Genomic DNA, 13,462 nt, shown 5'->3' on the forward strand with positions numbered 1-13,462 from the left:
AAAAAAACACATGCTACTTTTTCTTGAACTAAATCCACTGTCAAAGTCTAAATCTTCCTTTTTCTTTCCTGTCTCTGTGTTTGAATAATTTGTAGCCACATAATTAGACAAGTTCCCCCACTGTATCTAAATTAGAAGGGCTTTCTTTGTGGCTGGACATCACAGGTGTTCCCTTGGTTTCATGTCTCTGGAGGCAGAAATCTTTGAGGATGCTGACTATTAACCCATGCTCTAATCATGTAGTCAGGAGGGGATATGAAACCTGCCAGAAGACAGAATTAAAACGACACGCCAAGGGATACACGAAGAAAGCAGCGAGTGTCCATTTGCAAGGCTTAGGTACAACTGTCATAGTTTCTCTCATCGTGGCGCAGCCCCTTCATCTTCCCTTGATGGTGTCATGGAAGTGAGAGGCGTGAAAGCACAGTGACACTCCACGGGCCCGTTCCACTCGCAGCTGCTAATTCATCATGACAAATGTGCTCAGATGATCTGGCCCAGCAGCACTAATGGGGAAAGGAGAGCGCGCACTTCATTTGCACAAGACCCACTCCAATTAATCCATCCAGCTTTACTCTGGGCTAATTGGAACTGGGCCCTCCCTGCCTGTGTGCTGCTAAAATACCCGACACAGTTTAACAGCTCCTGTTCTTGAAGATCATACTTTTCCTATGTACTTTTTTTTTGTACAAATTGTGCCGAAGGGCTGATTGAGGTTATAAAAATCTGTCTCACGATCCTAAAAATAATGCCCACTCACACATGTTTATATAGATAATAAGCTGATCATGGTTCCGTGTTAATGTATTTAACACTTTCTACTATGGCCTATATTTAATGGACTATATATATGGTTATATCTCATTTTGAACCTGTGGTCACTTTGTCAATCACATTGCTGACTCGTATGGAAGAGAATATTTAGCAAATTAATTAGCATTTACCATTTATTGCTAAATGTGAAGTGAAATGAGTAAATGAGCATGTAACTGCTAAAAGCAGGATTACTATGAGTTTAAAAGACTCGCATGTTTGTGGTTGTTTTGACCACAGTCGTGTGTCTACTTGTCTTATTTATTACCTCTTTAGGACCTTGTCTGATATAAACACTGACCTTGTCAAGACCACTACACCCTTAGAAATAAGGGTTCCAAAAGGCTCCTTCTACAAGGGCTGAAGTTCTACCTGGAACCATTTGCTTCTTTAAAACTCTTTCCCGAAGAAAGCCTTTTTCAAAGGTTCTTGGTGACGCTAATGGTTCGAGAGAGAACCCATTTCCTCAATAAAGGGTTTTAAAAGGGGTCTTAGGGGAACCCTCCAAAAGGTTTCCAGGTGGAACCTTTACCAAAAGGTTCTACCTGAAGCCGAAAAGGGTTCTCCTATGAGGACAAGCCGAATAACCTTATATGGTTCTACTTGGCACTTCTATTTCTAAGAGTGTAGTTGTCATGGAGACCAAAACCTGGTCCTAATCAGGCAGAACCTCATTTCTGAGGGACTGGTTGAGTTTAGGGCTAACATCTGAGTTGTGGTTATGGTTAAGGATAGGGTCGTGAGACATTTTCAGGGTTCCTGTGCAGTTTAAGGTTGTACACTCTTAGAAATAAAAGTGCTAAGTAGAACCATATAAGGTTCTTTGGCTTGTCCTCATAGAATAACCCTTTTTGGTTCCAGGTGGAACCTTTTAAAACCCTTTATCCAGGAAAAGGGGTTTTAGAGGGTTCTCTGGATCAAAATGGTTCCATTTTTGTTGCCAAGAACCCTTGAAAAACAAATGGTTCCAGGTACAACCTCAGCCCTTGTAGAAGAACCCTTATTTCTAAGAGTGTGTGTAGGGTTTAAGTGAAGGTGAAGGTTCCAGTGTGGTACGTGCACAGTGTAATGTTGACATGTGTCATGAATGTGTATATAAACAAACAAAAACAAGTGTCGCTTGTGCGCTACATCTAATTGAATCAATTTACAGCATATCCAATATAAATAAATCACAGTTTGTGACACTGAATAGATGTCATATGTACAGAACACACACACACACACAAATACAGTGTACACAGATTTGACAATAGGTGATGACATACAGTACACATACATTAATAATAGTATTAATAGTGTTTGTCTAAATAAAGAAGGGCTCTGCCTGTTCATCCATCCATCATACATTGATCTTGATCTGTGCAGTGCTCGGTTGATGCCTGTAGTGCACACTTGCAGACTCCTCGTGGCAGCCGCTGATCCAGTGTTTCAAGTTTTTTTGGCTCCTTGTCAAACGGTACCTCTAACAACTGACTCGAGTGTTGAAGTCGTACAGGGAGTAAAAAAAAAAGCCGACTGCCTATTTGCATTTTCCAAGTTTTGGGCTGTGTGTGTCAGAAAATGTAGAACAATTGTTGGCCTGTCACTTTAGCTTTATCTTCAAAACTTACAAAGGTTTTTTTTTTCCTCCTTGCCGTTGCCGTACATTGCTGCTTGGGTAATGCTGCCTCCTGTGTCTGCAGACGTATTTTTCTAAAGGTGTGTGTGGCACATCTGTGCAGCTATTGTTTATTCATGGAGTAAACCCTTTGAAATGTGTTAAGATACTTCCCACTCATTATAAAAATCCTGCCACCCATGGATTAGGACTTTGATGTCACCAATCCTGCTTCAAAGGCTTCTTTCACTGCTATTAATCACAGTTTAGCCTCTGAAGATATAGCCAGAGAAAACATTTGGACATCTTGTGCAGAAACTTTGAAATGTTCAGACTGTCGTGCATATGCTAAGTTCATATCCTTTCCGCTGTGTGTGGGGCTGTTGGACTGCTGTGCGCGCAGCTGCGCTCCTGAGTCAGGGATTCGGCTCAGATTTAGACTTTATACTCTGCTGCAGATGAACATTACTGTTAGTACAGTAGTGTAGCTGCTCACCGTATTGTTTAAAATATCCCACCAGAGTGTTTATGATTCTCTTCATAATATTTTCTTTGGTTTCGAGCAGCCCGCTCGAAAACATTTCTGCAAATAAAGTCTTGATGTAACTCCTTGTGAATTATCTTTCACTTGTGGTTTCGTGTTGAACAGGAAATCTGGCAACATCCAGGGCGAGGGTCACCGCAGCCTCCAGATCTCTGCCACCGCAGCTCAGTTCAGGGCGGACCAAGGTGAGGCTTGTACTACTCCAGTACAAATCATCACATCTGGGATCATATTCCTTTTTTATTTGTTTCCCCATAAGAAATCCAGTAAAAAAAAAACTGTGCAGTGAAGCATTGCCATATTAATTAACTTCCCTGTTATGCTTGTTGCATTGCGTGTGGTGATGCAGCATCACCATCTGGCATTTGGTGTTTGCGACATGAAAGTAGTTTCTTGTAGGAAATTATTTTGCTCTTAATGGGCAGTAATATTTTGTAAAAAAAAAAAAAATGATAGTTTATTTTTAAGATTCACCAAAAATCACAAAAGCAGGTTGAGTGATTTGATGTGCATGTTTCAAGAAGAGGCAATGATCATTTTATTCACCTCACATTTTAAATTATTATTCAAGTTGTAACTTGCACATTGAAAAGACAAACATGTCTATAAAATCATGTTCTTCCGATATGCTCTCACACACTACACTTTACATAACACACACACACATCCTTGTACTTGCTTTATACTGAGGACCGGGTAAAAGTGCTAACAACTTTATAAATCAACACAATTACAAATATCTACTTCATGAATGACATCTATAAAGAACTACAGGGTTTAGTACCATAAAATATCTGCAGGTGGAGCCCCAGAGCAAAATGTGTGTGAAACACCAGGGCTGGAAAACGGGTTTTTGTACGAAATTGAGGACCTCAATTTTGAGTATAGCATGTTTACAACATAAGGAAGTGATTTCAATGAAAACAAAGTGAGGACCGGCCAAAATGTCCTCACTTCGTTAAAAACCCAAACTGGTCCTCAGTATGGCGCAAGTACAAGAACACACACACACTATTTTTTCCTTTTTCTTCTAAACCAACTTCGTTTAACCGTAAAATGCATAAGATAAGTATTTGTTCAAATCCTGATGTCTGATATCTTATGAAAGTGAAAATGTCTCTTTCCATGGTCACTCTTGTTTTACACCTGTTTTAAACCTCCTTTAAGGTGAATTTCAGCTTCTTTACTTCTTGTCTTTCCATTTCTCTCTTCCTTTCTTTTCCATGTTATTCATCTGCATGTGCTGTTCTCAAAGTCTCCCAAATACCTATTGAAGGTAAGACTTCTGATAAAAAAAAGTTTTTTCTGAATGACAGCCTGCTTTCAAAATGCAAAAAGTCTCAGATCATTGTCATCCAAACTGAGACTTTCACTCACTTTGAATCATGTTTTCCTCAGTCTGCATCAATCACAGTCTGGTTTTGGAACAATGTAAATAATCTCTATTAAACTATGTTTTTTTTATTCCATACAGCCACAATTCTGCTTAAATAATATCAACAAATTCTCTATGATGTAACATTTTTAATACGAAATGAACACTGAAAATAACAAAACTGCTTTGTTGAACTTTTCATTTAGCAGCTTTTCCTTAACAAGACAGGACTTCTGAAGAGCATCTCTGTGTGATTGATGTAATATGTATGCCGTCATGTTTCCAATCAGAGCCGCGGACAGATTGTGACACTGAACAAAAAGTTACCAGAACGATCAGATCAAAGTCAAAGTGTCAAAGTTGTTAGATCAGTTAAAGTGACTTTGTGCTTGTGTAGGATCCGCTCTCATATTAGTGAACTTTGAAAGAATCCGATGCCTCTGTTCATTTAAACCCGGCAAACGTTTGACGTACCTTCTTCTCTGTGCAGGGATGAAATTAAGTATTAACATATGCGCTTTGCTACGTAGACAAACCGTAAAATATCTACTGCATCATTAATTTTGATGAAGCCATGAACTGCAAAGGCCATTAGAACGCTTCTATTGTGTCCTCGTTAATCCGTCGTAGTCGGGACGACTGTCTACTTGGTGACGGCTAGTCTCATTTCTCAGAATGCTCTGCAATTTTCCCATGCCCCACAGCAGTGCAGAATTATTCTCTAGATTGTTAGCTTTAAGTGTTTATGGGAGTGTGTTATACCGACGACACAGTTAGTACAGCTGTGTATTCCCAACTTGCCCATTTCGAAGCAGCAGTCCTGCTGTAATAATACCTTCATCTCTACAGAGGTGCACCGAGGACGTCAGGTTGCATATAAACGACATCTCATTTGAAGCTGCTGGGAATTTGCAGTGATGCTCCTGGCCTGAGTCTGGCCTGTTTTGTCACTGCAGCACGTCCAATGTAAATGTTTGTGTTCAGGTGGACACCATGGAGATGATGCGACACCCAGAAGAAACCACCAACATGAGGAGACAGACTGTGGCCTCCTATTTCCGTGTAAGTGTGGATTCTTTCAAGCCCTCTCTCACAACAAACTACCTTTATTTTTAATGCTATATGGATTATATACTTCAGATAATGTTGATGTTGAAGTAAAAAGTGATATTTTAAGGCAAACTGGCTATAGCGCGCCATTGTCACTAGAATAAACCTAATACAAGGAGACAAATACAGATATCACACACAGCATTTAATCAGAGCAGTGGATCTGTTCTGATCCCTTGCTTCTTCTGAAAGTTTTCTTGCGCCGTCGGTGAGTGAATGATGTGTATGAATGTGTGAGATTGTAAAGCCTTTTGAGAAGATGACTGACAAAAACGTGTAAGTTTGTAAAAATTACACTATAGTATACTCACTAGTTTGTGTGTGTCACGTATGAAACGACGTCACAGCAGTTTCATGGAGGTAGATGTGGTACTATAGTCATGGAAAACAACCCAAACCCTGTAGAGTCGAGCCGTGCCGTGCTAAAACCGTACAGTGGAAAAGCGACACGAGTGACATCTAACAGTAAGACTGCAAATTGCAACAAACGGCAAACTCCTTTGCTCACCACTTCTTTTACAAAGCAAGTAAGAGAACTACAGTGTCCTTTGTATACCAGAAAGTTGCCCATCAGCTGATATGGTGACAGGTGCCTGTAGTTTTGTTTTTGTTGTAAACTTTATTTCAAAATGCAAATACATACTCTGGCTGTTTTGTCCTTTCAGGCTTCTGTAGAAACATGATAGTGGAAGGCAAGGCCTTTGCCTAAAATTCATATACCTTTATCTTTACCTAGTCCCATCCTCATGCCTGAGGGTCAGGGACTATGGTAGCCTAATCCATTCCCTCCTGTCTCTCTAAACTATTGGCCCTTTTCCACTATGGTCCTGGCTCATCTCGGCACGGCTTAGATTGCATCTGTAGTGGAGATGCAAAAGTACCTACTCAAAGTGGGTGGAGTCATCGCTGCACGGCTGCACGAAAACTGCCATGACTTTGTTTTACACACACGCAAAAATGAGTGACTACATTCTTAGATATAAAAGTGATAAGTAGAACCATAAGGTTCTTCTTCTTGTCCTCATAGGAGAACCCTTTTTGGCTCCAGGTGGAACCCTGTATTACCAAGAACCCTTTTACAACCCTTTATTCGGGAAAGGGGTTTTAAAGAGTTCTCTGGATCAAAATGGTGCTTACTGGAACCATTAGTGTTACCAAGAACACCTTGGGAAAGGGTTTTTCTAGAGGCAAATGGTTCCAGGTAGAACCTCAGCCCTTGTAGAAGAACACTTTTGGAACCCTTATTACTCAGAGTGTAGTGACTTCAAATCACTAGAATCAGTTCATTAAAAACTCTACAGTTCACAGTACAGTAACCGTGCTGTGCCGAGGCGAGGCAAGTAGAGCCGGTGGAAACACACCATATGTTTAATTTTAAAGTGATTATACACTTATTAAACATATTTATGAGTATTGCATTCAATGTCTACCAATAAACCCTCCAAAATGTTGCACACTGGACCTTTAAATGCTGTTTATTTGATATAAGAATGATGGCAATAATGTGTTGACGTTTGAAAGTGTTAAATGTTTTTCAGTTTGTTCTGTCTCCTCCCAAATTGCAGGTAAAATCAGTTGTTTACACTTGTTATATGGGAATGAAAAACTTTGCCCAAATCCTTTTGGGACTGATTAATGCGGTCAGTTAGCATTCACCTTAAACTCTGTGATGAAACAAGTGTGTGTCTGGAAAAGGTTGCATGCTCTTTGATGTGCAAATCCTTCAAACCAAACTAAACCACCAGACTTTGATAACATGTGCTCATTTAAATGCTCACAGGTTACTGTATCGTCTCCCTGTGTCTCTGCAGTACTCCCTGATGGACCTGCTGTCTAAGATGGTGGTAGGTCAGCCCCACTTTGTGCGCTGCATCAAACCCAACGATGACAGGCAGGCACTGCGCTTCTGCAAGGAGAGAGTGCTGGTGCAGCTGCGCTACACCGGGATCCTGGAGACGGTGAACATCCGTCGACAAGGCTACTCCCATCGCATCCTGTTTGAAGAGTTTGTCAGCAGGTAAGCGCAGCGAGAAGACGGGCAGCACCGTACATGCCGAGCACCAACCTAACCCGGAGAGGTTGTGCAGAACATGCGAGCCATGATCTGCATCACACAAAAACACAGGTTCTTTAATTAGACAGGGGTGCAAGTTGAGCGGAGCAAGAGGCTGACTAATTGGCAGTCATTAGCGATAGCACAAGACTAAATCCTGCAGCTTTTAATCTGGGTGGATTCTCCAGTCTGCAAAATATGTGTAAAATTCAAACAGGGAGGAACTGTGATTATAGGGGGTGATGCATTTTAATGGATTTCCTTTTGCTATTCATAAAGAGTTTGTTCTTTAACTCAGTGACCTGGAAAAGCTCAGATGTAGTCTCCTTGTCCCATTGGAATATATTAGAGCACAATTAAAACAAGCTTTCCTCATTAGCAGGACATTATGTAAGGCTGCTGTTTTTGTTTTTTAAAAAAATGTAGGGCAGGATCCAGTAACTGTGCTACACTCTTCTGACCAAATTTAAAAAAAAAAGTAATATACCTGGACATTTTTTGTCTCCTGAAATTAAAACCACAGGCACAATTCATGCAAGGCTGTTTTCTGATAAATTGTTCTTCAAAAAGATATTTGCGCTGCCTCTAATGTGCTGAGTTGAAGTTGATAAGAATTGAATTAACTTGGTTGTGGCCTTTGAGATTGCCATTGTCACTCATTTTTTGGCAAGCTTTAGAAACTCTCCTCACGTGTTCCTCTTGTGCATGATGAAGTGTGTGTGAAGGTGTATTATCACTGCAGACCACATTTTAAACTTATTGGATCCATATCCATCATATCTGAACCTCACTGAAGTCCTAGAGACTGACGAAAAATGGCTAAACTGCACCTTTAGTAAAAAACTGATTTCAATTTGTGCTCTCATATCAAAGGCTTGTCTGATGTTGCCAAGCAGTGCTTTGTATTTACCATCAAAGAAATAACAGGTATCAACCGGAATTAGAATGAAAGGCTGTAGACTGAGCCGGGTAGTGGAGTTCAAAGAAGTTTTTCTTCTTGTTGTTCTTCGATTTTGACCAACGCCAGAACTGAGGAGATTAACGAGTAGTTTTGGAGCCCGGATGTTCCTGAGCAAACAGTTGAAGCCACTTTGTCCTAGCGCTCGTATTTTGTAAACTATGACAAGCGGATCAGGGGACGGATCCAGACACTGTCTGCGATAAACCACGCGGTGGAGCAGATGCAAAATGATAGGCTTGGGCTGCCGGCCATCATCTGTGGTCAGTGAAATAAGAGACGATGATCCATTCAGAGGAGCTCCAACAATGGCCCTCTGTTAAAAGACTCATGTCTCAGTCGGGCTCTTTTTTTTTTTCTGTGGTGCCTCTTAACACTTCACATAGCTGTGTGCAATGAGATTGTAGGGTTAAACAGAGTGAAGCAAAAGCAATAGACACCCTGGTAATTGGGCTGATTTTGTTTTTAACAAATAGATCACGACTGCTCTCATGTCTGCACTGTAAATTAGGATAGAGCCATAAGACGCCAACTAGCAGCTTGTCATTTTGAGTCCTTGATTTTGCAAATTAGAGAGTGGACAACTGGTGCAGGTAGATTATTCCTGTGTTTATGCCAAACTGAAATAACCAGCGTTCAGCATTAGGTTCATGTACATCAGAATAGTTTCTAACGTATGGAATTACACTGTTCACGAAGCAAACAACACTTTTTAAGAATTAAATTTAAAAAAAAATTCTGATTTAATCATTCAAAAATGCTCCCTGGTTTGTTCTTTGCGTTGTGTTTTTTTTTTTTGTGGGCGGGCCTTAGGAAGCTGCCTTCTGATTGGCTGGAGTTTTGGAGCGACAGCTCAATGCACCGGAAGCCGTCGCACGCTTCGAGTCGATGTCCCTCTGAAACTCAAAAAGTGTTGTTTTGGTCCTGAAAAGTGTGTTGTTGGAAAATATTGACACAAATCTTAATTTAACACCTCCTGTGACTCTTGAAGAAAACTTTCCTAACATATCAAACGGGTTAGGGTTATTTTATCATATTGTCAGTACATGTCAAACTAATACATTTAAGTCTGAATCCTTCATTATTGCTGATGTCTTTGTCCTCATTTCCCCAAAACTTGCTGAAATGTTGACTTTTATTTTGATGCTGCCCTTGTGTTTTTATTTCACATTTTGGAATAAAGGGACAAATCTGTAACACTTTATAATAAGTACACACTATTAGCATTAGTAGTAGTATCCAGTATTTTGATTAAACTGCTGCCAGGGTCCCTGACACAGGGGTGGGCAGCAGCCGGCTAGTCGTCACACTCCTCTTCCATGCAGCTCTGTCCAGGGGGTTCACGCTGGTCAGGCCGCACACCTTCATGTCCTTCCTGACACACTCCATCCACGATTTCCTAGGTCTACCACGACCTCTGCTGCCTGGCAACTGCATTTTGGTGATGGTGTTGATGCAGCCACTGGCACGTTCAACATGTCCATACCACCGGAGTCGGCGAGACCGCAGCACAGAGGCAATATCCCCAAGACCAAGTTGAGCGTGTAGAGTTTCTGACGGTGTTTCATCCTGAGGTTTGGCACCGCAGATCCATCTAATCATAGCTCGGTCGTTGCGACGCAAGCGCTGCAGATCCGCGGCAGTAGGGGCCCAAGATTCACTCCCATGGAGCATGGCTGCTCGTACGCAGGAGTCAAACACCTTGCCACGGCTTTTGAAGGGTAGGTGCCTGGAAGTAAGGATGGGCAGGAGCTTCTTAAATCTTCCCCAGCCAACGCTGCATCTGGTAGTGATAGCAAGATCACATCCACCACCCGCACAGAGCATGTCCCCAAGGTAACAGAAGCTGGCTTCCACATCCAGCACCACCTCGCCCACTGTGACTTGTGATGTTGGGCGACCGTCCAGTGGCCTTGCTTCACCTCGGCACCTCGGGCAGATGTAGTTCTGCACAGCTTGCAGGCTACCTCTGATGCCGCAGCATTTCTTATGCACCCAGAAGTCACATTCAGTGCACTGGATGGAATTAACTCCAACCCCGGAGCGGCACACAGCACATGGAAAAGAACCAGTGTCCTTCAGCTTGTTCAGGCCCTGGCCTGATATCAGGATCTTAGTCTTCTTCATGTTGACCCGCAGGCCCTTGCATTCCATACCCGACTTCCACGCCTTCAGTCTAGCGATGCACTCTTCTAGGGAGTCTGCGATGATTACCAGGTCGTCAGCGTACAGGAGCTCCCAGGGGACCCCAGTGCGGAATTCACGGGACAGGGCTTCCAAAACGAGGATGAACAACAGGGGACTGAGGACTGAACCCTGGTGCACCCCCACTCCAACACCGAACTCCTCGCTGTACTGTCCGTTTACGCGCACACGGCTCCTGGCATTCGTGTACATGGCCTGGATCATCTTCACAGCCCACTCCTCCACACCAAGGCTTTTCAGTGCCCACCACAGCACCCCTCTGGGAACTCGGTCGAAGGCCTTCTCCAGATCGACAAAGGTAAAGTACAGAGGTTTATTTGCAGCAATGAACTTCTCTTGCAGCTGGCGTACAATGAAGATGGCATCGGTGGTGCCTTTGCCAGGCACGAAGGCAAACTGAAGATCATCAATGTTCACCATCTTGCGGATAGCTGAATCCAACACGCGTTCCAGTAGCTTCATGACATGGTCCGTGAGCTTGAGGCCCCTGTAGTTGCCCCGGTCCAGAGCTTCACCTTTACCCTTGTAGAGGTTGATGATGAAATAAGTGAAGCATTTATGAATATTGAATTCATCATTTATAATGCATGAATACTCATTAGTATGTAGTTTATAAACACAGTTATAAATGTTTTACTAATCCCATCAGCTGAGGAACAGTGTCCAAATAGCTGCTGTACTCAAGCAGCCAATCAGCATCCACCTCTAACAAACAAGCTCTTTGATTGGCTTACAAGGGACTGCTCTCTCACCTCTCTGTGTGTGTCAAGCAGTCAATCAGTACATGACAACACTTCAGCACATGAGTGAAACATTTAGAACTGTGTTTATAAACGACATACTAATGAGTATTCATGTGTTATAAATGATGAATTCAATAATTATTAATGCTTAACTAATGCTAATAGTGTGTACTTATTATAAAGTGTTACCGAAAAATCCATTCTCATTATCAGCAGGTATTATTATGACTATGACTAATTAAGTCATTAAGTCATTTACTTCCCTCATAGGTATTACTACCTTGCATTTCGGGCTCACCAGATGCCTGAGACGTGCAAAGAGAACGCTGTCGCCATACTGGAGCGGTCCAAGTTAGAAGGCTGCATGCTCGGGAAAACAAAGGTAATGAGAAAGAAGAAGATGTGAAGATGTCCTTAGTTTTAAATCATTTACCAGGATAAACATAAATAAAAACATGTAGTTATGTATGAAAACAGTACAAACTGTCAGATCCTGCACATACCTGCAGCATACAGACCTATGACACTGGAATACTGTAACCAGGTATAAACATCCTGTCAGGTTTTTTTGAGGTACTACCACGTGGAGCAGCTAAACCTGCTGCTGCGGGAGGTGATCGCCCGGGTGGTTGTGCTGCAAGCTTACACCAAAGGTTGGCTGGGTGCTCAACGATACCGAAAAGACAGACAGAAGAGGAGCCGTGGAGCCATCATCATCCAGTCAGGTAACGCTGATGTTACATAAACGGTAAACCAGGAAAAGAAGTGCATTTCTTATGCTCGTCACTTTCATTTATCATCTGATGCAGGTGCAAATTTGAAGTGACCGCCAGTTTCTTAATGACCTCTAGTCTATTATGCATGGCCAAGTCTTTATGAAAGAGATGAGTTTGATAACCACAGCTTGACCTACAAGGGTTAAGAGCAAAATGCTTCAGAGCAGACAATAAGACCTCAGGGAGTTCAAAGGGATCCATCCCTCTGCCACCTGCTTTAGCAGTGTTTTGAAGTGGGATCTAGTGTAGTATGTGCAGTCTATTTTGTTTCACTGAGGTAGGTCAGCAATCTCTCTGCTTACACACACACACACAGTCTTTTTCTCTCTCTCTGTAGCCTGGAGGGGTTATGTTGCCCGGCAGAACCTCAAGCAAATAAAAAAGGAGCGCGAAGAGGCCGCTGTCCGTATACAGTCAGGTAATAAAATGTTTATATTTTCCTCTGAAGTTCTTCACACACACTCATGTAGTTCCCCTCGTCTGGTAGAATGTTCACATCGCTTCTTTTTCACCACGAGATAAAGGCCCATAAACCTTAGCATCTTTGTGAAACACCTTTTTGATCTCAATGAGTGGCCCCCACGAAACAGTAATAATTAATTAATAATGCATAAAGAAATGCTTTTGAAAGTTTGGGCAGCATTTGGTCCCCATGTTTCAGAAGAACAGTGCATACTGAGATCCTCTTTCCCTTTCATCTCTTTCCCAGTAAAGGCAAGAGAGGGGCTTATCCCTTCTGTTTCCTCACGACTTCCTCTCTCAAATTCCTGGCCTATTACACAGCTCTCGCATACCAGAAACAAGATGCCTTTTTATACTGTCAACCTTTTCATCTGAAATGTAAATTAATTCTTACTCAGTGTGCCTTGACGAAGATCAAAGTGGGCACATTAACCTTCCCCGGTTGCCCCCTCCTCCTCCTCCTCCTCCTCCTCCTCCTCCTCCTCCTCCTCCTTGGAGCCTCTCACTGGAGGACAAGAGAGGGTGCCAAAATGGGCAGGGGAGAGGAGGGCAGAAGGAGGAGATCTGGCATTGTTTCCTCTGGCTCCCCTAAGGGCTGCCCTCATCTGGCACATGGAGCATTTCAGTTGCCTGCACACCTTGTGTAAATGTCCTCCATTAAAACCCTTGTAAATAGCACTGTAGAATGGGTAAACATGCTTTTGGTGTGAGGAAAGCCTCGCCGTCATCGCTGTCTTTCTCTTTAGAGAGGTGTTTTTGTATGTGTGTGTTTGTGTGTGTGTGTGTGTGGCCGCTGGGGTTTTTTTTTTGGAGGGGGGGGGCG

The 13,462-nt window shown here is 42.5% G+C and overlaps 1 protein-coding gene across 1 annotated transcript in view; it reads left to right on the forward strand.

Annotated features, from left to right (window-relative positions):
• Positions 1 to 13,462, forward strand: part of myo3b (myosin IIIB) — a gene marked incomplete at its 3' end in the record, with an annotated part of 58,148 nt that overhangs the window by 32,799 nt on the left and 11,887 nt on the right. Inside the window, exons 23-29 of the mRNA XM_083908412.1 lie at positions 3,063 to 3,142; positions 4,213 to 4,233; positions 5,317 to 5,394; positions 7,254 to 7,459; positions 11,672 to 11,783; positions 11,964 to 12,126; positions 12,515 to 12,595. Coding sequence (XP_083764538.1) covers positions 3,063 to 3,142; positions 4,213 to 4,233; positions 5,317 to 5,394; positions 7,254 to 7,459; positions 11,672 to 11,783; positions 11,964 to 12,126; positions 12,515 to 12,595 — 741 coding nt within the window. The remainder of the gene's footprint in view (positions 1 to 3,062; positions 3,143 to 4,212; positions 4,234 to 5,316; positions 5,395 to 7,253; positions 7,460 to 11,671; positions 11,784 to 11,963; positions 12,127 to 12,514; positions 12,596 to 13,462) is intronic.

This window comes from Microchirus variegatus (genome assembly GCF_963457635.1).
Source record: "Microchirus variegatus genome assembly, chromosome: 22".
NCBI classification, from domain to species: Eukaryota; Metazoa; Chordata; class Actinopteri; order Pleuronectiformes; family Soleidae; genus Microchirus; species Microchirus variegatus.